At 32.0% G+C, this 12,268-nt stretch overlaps 2 protein-coding genes across 2 annotated transcripts in view; one reads left to right on the top strand and one right to left on the bottom strand.

Moving 5' to 3' along the window:
- The first annotated feature begins 1,270 nt into the window (after nt 1–1,270).
- On the top strand, nt 1,271–2,628 carry LOC123706815 (MRN complex-interacting protein). Its single transcript, XM_045656272.1, has 2 exons — nt 1,271–1,407; nt 1,713–2,628. Exons 1-2 carry the CDS (start codon nt 1,357–1,359, stop codon nt 2,598–2,600), a joined length of 939 nt encoding a protein of 312 aa, XP_045512228.1. The 5' UTR covers nt 1,271–1,356; the 3' UTR covers nt 2,601–2,628.
- The window catches only part of LOC123706814 (extracellular sulfatase SULF-1 homolog), a 66,977-nt gene continuing 57,328 nt past the window's right edge, over nt 2,620–12,268 (bottom strand). Inside the window, exons 7-17 of the mRNA XM_045656271.1 lie at nt 11,799–11,986; nt 10,365–10,526; nt 9,657–9,837; nt 8,026–8,149; nt 7,411–7,562; nt 5,933–7,329; nt 5,476–5,596; nt 4,912–5,131; nt 4,508–4,633; nt 4,079–4,160; nt 2,620–3,952 (exon numbers count right to left, since the gene is read on the bottom strand). Coding sequence (XP_045512227.1) covers nt 3,871–3,952; nt 4,079–4,160; nt 4,508–4,633; nt 4,912–5,131; nt 5,476–5,596; nt 5,933–7,329; nt 7,411–7,562; nt 8,026–8,149; nt 9,657–9,837; nt 10,365–10,526; nt 11,799–11,986 — 2,835 coding nt within the window. The 3' untranslated portion in view covers nt 2,620–3,870. The remainder of the gene's footprint in view (nt 3,953–4,078; nt 4,161–4,507; nt 4,634–4,911; nt 5,132–5,475; nt 5,597–5,932; nt 7,330–7,410; nt 7,563–8,025; nt 8,150–9,656; nt 9,838–10,364; nt 10,527–11,798; nt 11,987–12,268) is intronic.

Below are 12,268 nucleotides of genomic sequence, written 5' to 3'. Positions count from 1 at the left end.
GATCATCGTTTCTCAAGCGGGGGGTCGAGTTTCCTTTAAAAGGGGCTCGAAATCTGTTGAAAAATAATAAATACAAACTACATATAGGTACAAAAGGTTGGTTAGAAATATCGCGCTATATACGTACATATTACTTGTTATAATTAATAATTAGAGAGACGGGGTCGCAAGACTGTTTTACTCAATTTTTTTTGCTTTTTATTCGGAAAGTGTATGTGTCTAAATTTATAGTCAATTTAGATAGAGTTAAGAATTTTTACGTGTACAAAACTTACATGATTTTTGATTATAAAATAACTAGTTTTAAAAAATCTACTAGTTTTAAACTTTTAGGTAACATTCACTGTACTCTATAGATGTAAATTTTTAACCGGGTACTTATTTTTGTTTACTAAAATTTGCCTAAATTTTACCTTGTTAAATACTTGGTAGCGCAGGATAAAATTATTTTATCATCAATGTATATATAATGAAGTAAGTGTAAAAGTTTCACAGATGAAAAAGCGCGCGAAAAAAATTAATTTTAATGCTTCATCACTTTATGTGTTAGATAATAATAATGTATGTAACAACTATTATAGGATTCATTCAAATTATGATCAATACATACATATTATTTTATATACATTTCTTTCTTTAACGTTAATTTTATATATGTTGAGTTGCATTTTTACGACTGTGAATGTTAAATCATATTTTAAAATCGTTATACTATATTTAAGTAGATGTCGTGAACAAAAGTGTACGAACAAATTAAATGTGTCCAATAAAATATTGTAAGAAATCTGTGATGATATGGCTCAGTAAAATATTAAAAGAAATAAATATGTTTTGATTTCGTCCTATGTATATGTTTTATGTTTTAATCAATTCTATAAATATTTAGGCACTTTATAAAAAGTACATAATACGAACTATGTAATTTTAATTTTAGCATACTCAATCACAGTTCACTCTAGAACCTCTGATCGAATCTGAATAAAAATATCATTTTAATAAATAAATTTTCTCATAAATTTAGCGGTTATAAGATATAATTTATTTTGGGAGAGCAATTAAATAGAATTTAACATTCAATTTTGATTGTAGAACCGTTTTAAAAATCCCGAAGGAGGATTTTTATTACAATAATTTATACCAGTTTCAAGTAAAAGGTTTTACTTTTTCTGTTCACTGTGGTGATTTATCAATGTCAAAGTCAAGATTGAGTTTCAACTATCGAAACATTTCAAAAATAAAAATGTTTGTTGTTTTGTTTATTTATGAATGTGGTGATTGCTGTCGTAATTTTTATTGTTTATAATTTAAAAGAAAATATAGATATTTTTTTAACGATAGAAATATATATTTTCAACCATGCCTCAGATCTTTCAAGTTTTACGATGTTATAAGTGTTTTATATTTCAAGTTAGTATTGACTTTAAAATAGTTTAATATATTTAATATTTAATTATCTGTTTTCTATTATATTCCAAAACGTTATATATATCATGCAACTTATTAAACCGAATGTGGTAAAATTTTAGGCGCAATTTTCATTTAAGTCTAGTCTGTCTTGCCCCTCCAATCTAAGACCCCGAAGTAGATGTAATTCTATGTGAGAAGGTAGTCAATGATTTAATATAATAAATAGTTAGGTACCTTATATCTTGTTGTTTAAAGTAAGTTGTTTTTGTAGCATTTTTGGTTTGGTAAGTGGTGACTGTTTACAGATTCATCAAACAAAGAAGAATTATAAGTGGATATGTAAAATGTGTGGTGAAAAACAATCTATTAAAAGACATTATGGTATAGGCTCAGGAAAAGAATGCAGATTACATGTTCAAAAACTCAATAAATTGCAGTCTGAAAAGCATGCAGATTCTGATATATCTGATAGTGAAACATCTGATTCTGATTTAACAGATGCATCACAAGACATTGAACCTATTCCATCAAAAAAGGTCAGTAAATGGTCACATTATACTGATGAAAATGATGTTGAAGACCCATTTTCCATTAACTGTAGAGGGAAAAAAGAAATTCCAAAAACATCTGAAAATAAGTTTTTTTATGATAAAGAGCAGTTCAATGGTGATGGTAATATAATTAAAGAATGTAGTGGAACATATAAAAATGACCAAAATAAAAGAAAGTATGAAAATTCAAAATTTGTTAAGCCATCTTCTAATAAGCAAGAGCATTTTCTTAATGAATCAAACAAAAACAAATCTTCTGAATGTACAACTTTTGTAGAAAATAACTATCAAGAAGTTGCTACTTTTATACATGGTGACAATATTTGTGTAGAAAAAAAATTCCTTAATAAAGAAACTGTAAATAGCTCTTCCAAATGGGTTGACTTTCTTGACAATAATATAGATGAGGATTGCATTGAACAGCATACCAATAGTGTTAATAAGATTATCTGTATAGACTCAAATATTGCAGTAAAAGCAAATAATTCTCCTACAAAAGAAAAAATATCTCTTGGCACTAATACATTTTTGTTGAACTTAAATCAAAGTGATAAACCAGGCGTAAGTAAAACCATAGTATGTAAGGAATCAATATTTTCTATGTCTGACGACCAAGATTTAGACAGTATTTTGGATTTTTAAGCTGTTCAATAAAATTCCATAAGTTTTATAATTTTATTTATAACCAAATACACAGAGGTGTTTACATGGATGCATGCCTATATGTATTTGTAAAACCTTAGTACACAACTACTTTCTGCATTTAAATAAACAAACACTCATCTCATGGCATTATATATCACTTTTTAATACTAATACATACTGGCTACATATGTTTTACATATAAACTGCATCACATAGAAAGATAGTATAGCTAAAATAGTGTAGAAAATGCAAACTCCATAAAAACTAATGTTACATTGTATATTTGAGATATAATACTTCAGGCAGTGTCATGTGTATAGTTTATATATTTCAGGTTATTTATGCTACAAAGTTGTTGCTCGCGTCATATTGACGTCCCAGTTTTAATTACTAAATCAGATATGTAAGTAGTTTTAAAGTAATTTATCCTTAAATTAATTTATTTAAGGATTCAAGAAATGCTATAAGCAGCTGCAATACTATCTGACTTGGTAGGTAAAACGCACGATTCCCTTAAATGGTGTGTTTGTGGAAATACTGTTTTCTTTTAATTTCTATGTGTTACATGTTTAAAAAATCTCTTAGTAGGTCTTGCTTCTTTTTAGTAGTAACCGAACGTTCTTTATGATCACTAAATACTGTTACTGTATTTGCAGTCTCAAATCACGTCTATATAAACAAATTTTTGGTACATAAGACACACTGAAGAATCACAGATAAAAAATACAGAGATCTACAATACGTAGGTTGACTTAAGTAATGCATTTATTAATACATAGAGTAGATAAAAGATTGAGCTAGGCAAATTTTCTAGTGATAATTTTATCGGGAAGTTAGAACGTATAGTTGTGGACTGAATCTGACACTTGATTGGGATTAGTGCAGTATGATCAATAACTATCAACCCAACCGTTAAAACTTCCATTTTGTTTTTAAAAGTGTATTTTAATTCCCCACGTTACCTAATTATTATACAAATGACGTCCCAGGCATCAGTTAATGTCTCCGATACTATACTATATTGCGGTACTAGGCCACACCAATATTTTTGCTAGGTCTTGTCCATACCTAATGCTAAAGAAGACGTGACGTAACTGTCATAAGTTTTGACAGCTCAGTCTATTCTCTATGAATATAATATGGATTTTCGGAAGCCCTTTAAGAATCGTTGTGTGAACTTTTTCAGTCTGCCTGTGTACATAAGAATTAAGAAGAGTACTTTCAGGGCGTCTAGTTCTAAAGTTTTAACAAAATAAATTAATTTTGACTAATACGCCATAGTGTGTCGGCGACGATGTATATCCCGCGCTCTCGCAAAGCGTCTCCCATAGCCACTCCATCTCCAAGCTCTGTAATATAAATATTGAAAATATAGTACAGCTTTACGAATTTTATTTGATCCTAAATAATGTACGTTCTGAAACCGAAAAGTCTTGGAAGATTTAGTCGGTGTCCTATATAATATTATAACGAACCTCTCGCTATAGCCTGGACTATCTCCTCTGTATGTAATGTGGTCGTCTATATAACGCCGTGTCATATCATCATTGCTGTCTCCTGAAAATAGTTATGTATTTTTTAAATATAATTTTATAAGTGGGATTAATTATGAATAATAGCTAATTCAGGCACTAAAATACATTTCACCAGTTAACTTTGTATGGAAATAATCTAATGACTACGTATGGGTTAAAAACATGATATTAATTCTAAACAAAGCATTTGATTTCGTATTTCGTTTCAAAGGACATTTTCATTAGCATCAAACTAAAAGTTTCTTACGTCTACTACACTTGTATACAAAAGTCTTTATAAGCAGAGAGCAAAACCGCGGGAAAACATAAGTGTCATCTGTCAAAACTATAGGAACTTCATTTTTCTTAATTTTGAATAAAGAAACTAACCAGAAGAATGGGAATATCTCCTGCAAGAGGGACCCCGGCAACTTAGCAGTTTCTGAAGTTGGTTGTGGAAATATTCCTTTTCAGCTGTCGACAAATATTTCACTCTATTCTGTGTTTCAAATGGATCTGAAATGTCAAACGGTGTTTAACTGTGTTTAAATTAGCCAAGAAGTATTATGGTTGGTTAATAGGTTTTGCTGATGTCCATTTTTGCTAAGAATTGACACAATATACTGTTGGATACAATAATAAAAGTAAAATTGTTTTCTTGGTAAAGCCATGCAATAGATATCATATGTAAATATTATTTTATCTTTGATCTAACCTTAAATTAAAATTAAAAATGGAAGATTATCATAATGTTTAAATTAATTAAAGAGTTTTTAGTTTAAATAAAAACTTACCAATTCTTAAATTATAATATGTGATGAGTCCGGTCACGAATTCGCAATATAGCAAATTGTGTGTAGCATTAATTGTTCGTACACAGTTGTACGTGTTATTCGAAGCGCTCATACAAAAACAAAATGGTCCAGCCGTCCACAAAGGAGCTGTTCTCCAATGCTCATTGTCATGCCGGAAACAATTCATTCGCTCCGACTCGCATAGCCTCTCCAATTCAGCCTATGAAATTCATTATTTAAAAGTATAAAAGATAAAACATATATTTCGTTTAACGACGACTTTTGTGTGGTTGACTACAGAATATTATTGATGTTTTATTAAAAATTGACGTCGCTAATACAAGCCCGGCAGCGCGCTTGCAAACCTTCTGGCAGTGCGAGTGTCCATGGCAGGCGCAATCATTAGGTGAGCCTCCTGCCCGTTTTCCTCCAGTAACGATAAAAAAAATGTTTGTTGTTGAAATCAAAAAAGGTTCAATATTTTTCACAATAATCATTTTTAGGTAATATACAGAAATTAATTGCATTTCTAGAATAACTAATTTAACGATCAAAATTATCTACCTTCTTTTTAGCTTTTCTTAGCTTTTTGCGTAACCTCTGCTCTTTCAGCCTTCGCCTTTCCTCTTTCGCTTTTTGAGCTGCTTCTATATAGGCTTGACCGGGTCCTTTGAGTTTAGTTTGTCTGGTGGAATACATTAGAAATAAGACTTCATATTAAAAACATTATTTAATTAATATATAATATGAATAAATTTTATAGTGGGATGGACCTATGTGGACGCCTTTTTTTGTATTGAAATGGTGTCATTATGATTTCCTAGTAAATAAAACTTGGGAAAAAACTAGTCTTGTTCAGGGGCAGGCATGACCTTTTAATACCTAACCAATTTGTATGAATATGGTCACGTGACAAGGCATGAACTAATTTCATTCCCATACAAAATCGTTTAGGTTTAGTGGGGTCACGCTTACGAAAAGTGATTATGTCTCAGCTTATAATAAAATGATTAGTACTTACCGATTTTCTTCACAATAACATACGTGTTTATCTTCGTTTTCAATAAATAATGGATGAAGTCGCCTTTGAAACACATCAGTTGGGTGATCAAAGATACCCATGTTACTAGGTGGTCCTCTGTTAGGATTTTGTTTTTCGTATTCCGATGCATCAAATCTTGTTGGCCCCAAACTGCTAGATGTTGTTGCAATGGGTTTCAGTTTAGAAACAAAGTGAGGTGCTGCTGTTGTTTTCTCAGCGTTCGATATATTTGTAACATTATGATTCGTTAGAATTTTGTCTGTTTCGGTGTGGAAATATTTTAAAGTCGTGTATAAATAACTTGGAGTGCTTCTATCAGTAGATGTTGGTTTATCTGCATTATCTATGCTGGATAGTTCTATCATTCTTTCATATTCTGTGGTGACTTCGTTTGGCGTGCTACTTTTAATCGTGCCGATATCGTCTATGTATTTTTCATTATCTGTAATAATGGTAGTGACTTGTGGTTTAGGTAGCTCTTCAATTAGAGGACTGATTAAATCGCTGCTATTAATAGAGTGATCAAAAGTTGATTCCGTAGATGCTTCGTTCTTTAATTGTGTTTGAAATAAACCATCTCGTGTATTTGTATTAACAGTAGGGATACTATATTCGTTTGTATGCTTCAACTTCTTTTCATAGTAATTGGGGTTTCTGTGTTTCGGTTTCATTCTGTTTGGACGAGGCTTACGTCCTGGCTCCTTATTTTCTTGAGCCGCAGTTTTGTTTTGAACACGATTTATAATGAATGATGGATTTATTGTCTGTACTTCTATTTGAGCAGGTTTACTTATTTTCAAATGTCTCTTTATTTCTTTTAAGTCCTCCAACTTTGTTTTTAGCTGCCTTATTTGATCTTCTAAGCTTAATCTGTTAGTATGCCAGGCTTTTAAGTCATTATATATTACTTGAGAGCAGTTAACTGTTCCATCTTTCTCAACTTTGCACTCTAATGTCGTTTCATTGTCATTTAGCATAGCGTCATTCTTTTGTTTATGTTTATGTTGAGCTTTCCTCTTAATTCTTCGGTGATCTATATTTTCTTTGGTACGTTCGTAAGCTTCTAGGAATGCTTCAGTCTCTTTAATAAGTTTGTCTATTTTGTCTTCAACACTCTTTTTATCTATTGCATTTAATGGCTCATTTACAAAACCTAGATGACCAATACTAGGGTTTTCTTCTAGTATAGTGTCTACAGTATTCGGTTCGAACACGTCATTGTCTGTTGACCGCTTCAATCGTGTCATATTGTATTTCTTTATATCGACTGGTCGTCGAGCTATATTACCATCAGTTTCTAGTCTAGTATAAACTAACCCACTGGGGGTGAAACAGGCACATTTCTTTGTGCTCATTTTTGGTTCTGGAACTTCCGGCTGTAAAATAAATAAAATATAACTTTCAGGCTTTTATTATTTTTAAAATTGATTTTTTCATAGAAGTTTATATTTATATACCTCATATTTGCATTTGTGTTTTCTCCATCGTCCGTTAACGAGCACACATTTCCATTTACGTTTATCAGAACATGGCGCCCTTAGTTCTGCCTTAGAACATTCGGCAGCTATACGCGCTGCTTTGCCGTTGATCATACTGGATTCCACAGATTCTAAGTACAAAAAAGTAAAACCTTCATGTGATATAATTATAAGATGCCCAACGTTTGGATGTATGGGCCTTATGGCCTTTTAGTTTTAAAAAGCCAGTGGCGCTATAACCTCTTGGCCTCAGATGTGTATCGTTTTGGAGATCATTTATTTATCTTAAAGGGCAGATGATCAAAATTATGAGCCTGACACGCACTTCAGAGGACCGGTAGAAGTACATAGGTATTATATAGTAATAAAATAGTAAAAACTTTAACTGGTCTTGGCTATAGCTATCTATATAAACAAAAATTACACGCAAAAAATATTTCTAAGCGCAAAACTCGAAGGCGGCTAGACAAATTCCAGTATTTCTTTTAAATTCCTTGAATGCTTAAGAACTAAATATCGGAAAGATCATATTATATCACAAAGTAAATAAACAATTAATTACTAAAATAATGTTTTTATTATGAATAGGTTTACCTAAGAAATAACTTTGTTCATTTGAAGCTGCATCATCTTCGAGCACTTTTTCCAAACTCGCCTCCAAAATTGGATTATGGCTTTCATTTGACATGAGCGGCTCCGAAGACTTCATATCAGAGGTCTGAAAATAAAGATTTAGTTTTATTGAGGGTCGATGAACAAAAGTAATTTAGAATTAAAACTTAGCGCGAATTTCATAGAATTTATCGTATCCACAACAGAAAACGCTAATAAAATGCCACTAAAGCGATATCATAAGGAATATTTTCACATTAATCAACCGCTGAATGGCTTACGTGGTTGTCCCAAATTTGTGAATAGGTGGAAAGTAATATTTAAGACATTGTTTTATACATAGTAAAATAGATTCGAATATTGCGTGAAAAGCGGCATGACTCCTTCAAGCTCCTCAAGACTCCTTAATTATGGTGAGCCTCCTCGATAGCTTTGAGAAACTTGCACCACCACGCCTCTAATACCATCCGTTATTTGATTTCTTGGTGACATCCCGTATTATTTGTTTACTACTTATGTTTTAGAGTATAACAGTAGATATAGGTTGTTTGCATTGTTTTATTTTTATTTTGAGGGGTAGGGAATTATGCAAATGTTTTTCATGCTTTCGCACAGAGACTCCAAAATCCAGTGGAGGAAAAATCCATTGTTGGAAGACTTGAAAAAACGATTCGTCTAAACGACCTAGTGAGGTCGGATCGATTTTGGGTCAAAACGACCATGAAAGTTTTAATAAAAAAAACAAGATACATAGATACATCTGTAGATGCCATACTTGGCTACAATCGCCTTAGCTTATAGCTGAAATTATGCATATTCTATTAACATATAAGTTTAAATACCAATTATACAGTACACTGGCTGACAAGCTGTTAAAACATCGATGTGAAGAATTTGTTTTTTCCAAATTTATTTCTCAATATTTGACTCGAGCTACGAATGTTTTTGCGTGACTCGTTGCCTTAGTTGCCCTTGGAATAATCATTAAAAATCTCAATGGTATTCACATTTTTCTTAGAAACACACAATGCTTCTTTACAAATTCACACTGAACAAAAACAAAAGTGTTGAAATTCAGTCCATGTTTACAGGCCACTGATTTTACTGTTAGCAAAACGACCCAAAAAGAATCCATGAACGTATAAACTATTAAGGATTCGTGTATGTTAGATGTCCTTCGACTGGGTACTAAAGTTTCTTTAGAAGACCTTCAGAAAATAGGTTAGCAGATGGCACTTTTCTATCAATTATGAATGAAAATCTTTGTCTTATGTCTCATGGTAGGCGGGACTTCATACAAGCGAATATATGCCATCTTAATATTAAATTACCAAACTTCAAGATTATCTTTTACATTTTTATTATTAATATGTTTTTTAGATATTATTTATGTTAGTTTTTGTTTATTCATGCACTCCTTGTACTGAAATCTCAGTTGGTGTTTATTTTTTACCATACCCGTGTTGCCTGGAAGAAATCGATTGTCAGCGACAAGGCCGCCCCTTATGTAACCTGCTTTTTTAGATGTATGTTTTACATACGAAGTGTGAATAAAAAAATATTAAATAAATCATGTCAATGTGTTTATTGGATTATGTTAGAACAAATCTTACGTTATCATCATCATCCTCAATTTCCAGGAAGTCATCATCGGAATCGTCGTCAAAATCTATACCCTCTGATGATGACTCAAACGGCAGTACTGTTGTTGCTTTTTCATTCATTAAGCGGCTGTATTTCTGCGCACGCATTCGTTCTTCCATTATATGCGCTTGAGTTTCGCGACGGCCAGAACTGAAATTTTTTATATTAGAAATAATTTATAAATGTATTGAGATTTTATTAGCAGTGGCTGAAGCGACTCTCTTTCTATGTGCGCATTTAACATTCGCTCGAATAATGAAGGAAAATATTGTTAGGAAACCGGCTTGTTTTAGGCCCAAAAAGTCGACGGCGTGTGTCAGGCACAGCAGGCTGATCGGCTACTTAACTGTTACATTGACAATCATGAAACAGATACAGAAATCTGAGACGAGACCTAAAAAGGTGGTGGCGCCACTGACTTATTAATGTTTATCTATAATTTTTACCCATAAAATATAAAATAAATAAATATATTTAACGTTCACGGATCATTTATTCTTCCTATGCGTGAGAAAATATATATGGATAAAACGAAAGGAATAAATCATAGATTTCAGTCGCCATATTCGGGATATTTTTTTTAAATTATAATCTTGTTTTGGATTTGATATTAATCTTTTTTAAAGCTTGACTAATCGTGCTCGTTTTGCCTTTTAATCTCTCAACAAATATCTCACCTTTCTACCAAAAATGTATCGGGCCAGCGAGCGGCAGTGCGTCGCCTCCGAGGCTGCAGAAGTGGAAGAAGTGACCTTCCATCCATGTGAGCTGGTAAATCCACTCCACCCATGTCCAAGAATGTCGGTGCTAGGTCGATGTTTAATACTATATCATCCACTCTGAAAAACGTTTCTATGATTTGATATTGGAAAAAAAATTGTGTATGTATTTCTTGATAATACATTCCTTATCATCCTAAATATAAAAATGCTTACAATTATCTTAAATGAAAACATTTTTTTATTAAGAAAACATATAAACTATAATCAAATCCTTACAAAATATATGAAGTTATATTAAATTAACTTAGAAGCATTGTAGAACAAACCAAACTGAAATGGCAATATGATAATAGAAGCAAGGGCAAAATGGACAGAGCAGGTAACAGAGTGAAATCCTAGGGATGGAAAGATAAGCAAGGGAAGACAGGTGAGGCGTTGAGAGGACGGCATAAGAATGATAGCAGGGGTAAAATGGGGGACAAATCAAAATGGCGCAATTTCACCAAACTGCGCTGTTTAGGTAATTAGTTGTAATAATTTAAAAAAAAAACCAGTTAATTGCTCAGTCAGCATAATGCTGAGCCAGGGCCAATTACAATTAAACCTTTTTCTTTAAAAAATTGTTATCTTTTATTATTATTTTAATTTTTTACATAATACACGTAACAAAAAAAATATTTTGTTGAGGTTTAAGTTTCTATTTAGTTTTTGTTATTTTTTGAAAATTGCTTGCTTGCTTCTAATACACAATAGTTATTGAAGAACTCATAAATAAATAAACCTAACCTTGGCAACTGGTGAGGCCCGTCGTAATATATTTGCAATTACTTCAAACTAACGTTATTGAACTAAAAAGTATTTAATCTAGTTAGATCCAACCAATCTAGTTGGATTTGATACTGTAAAATTTTCATCGATTAGTCTTGGCCTTATGGCATCTGCGACTGTCATCCCTGAGGTCGTTGGTTCGAACCCCGGCTGTTCACCAATGGACTTTCTTTCTATGTCTTAAACACTTTTTCTGCCTACAATTAAAGAAAACATGTGTTTTCTTTAATTGGTAGTAATGATCACAAAACAGACACAGAAATCTGAGGCCCAAATTTAGAAGTTTCTTATAATTTTCATGTGTATTTTTAAAGTTGAAATAAGCTACCTTTTGTCTGATTTAAAACTTAAGAAACAGAGTTGTACACGACATAGTATGACAAATAATTTAATTATCTTCACGTGAATATTTATTTGAAAACACACGGTTTAAACGCGAAATGGTCATAATTTTATACTTATTATTTCGTGTACAGTACAACTAAAATAGTGAAGTGTATTTTCACTCAAAGTTCAGACATACAAAAATTTTATATTAATAAATACGATAAAAATACTTACACAGTGCCAGGTTCAACACCCGGTCCTCGAACAAGGAACGGCACTCTGATATCGAACTCAAATGGAAAACTTTTCCCCTTTACAAGCCCAAATTGACCAAGATGGTAGCCATGATCTGATGTATAGACCAAGTAGGTATTATCCAATTCACCGAGAGCCTTCAATTCTTGATAAACACGTTCAACGGCCTGCAATTACAATAACACTCATTAGTAAATTAAAATATATGCACGAATTTGATAAATATTACTAGTGTATCGCTAATATTCTTCTTGAAGTCGATTAAGAATCAGTTTAGTAGATTTATAAGATGAAAGACAAACATGTACCATATAGTTTAGTAATCCTTGCTATCCTAGAATTGTTAGACTAAGCTAGTGTCTCAAACTTCATTTAAAATAATATACGGAGGCACAAATTTATATCTAGCAACGAGATTTAATATTGCATAAACAAAATGTAATCCCCGT

The sequence above is a fragment of the Pieris brassicae genome, chromosome 3 (assembly GCF_905147105.1).
Source record: "Pieris brassicae chromosome 3, ilPieBrab1.1, whole genome shotgun sequence".
Taxonomy (NCBI): domain Eukaryota; kingdom Metazoa; phylum Arthropoda; class Insecta; order Lepidoptera; family Pieridae; genus Pieris; species Pieris brassicae.
The sequence above is the reverse complement of the archived record's forward strand: the minus strand, read 5'-3'. Positions and strand labels throughout refer to the sequence as shown.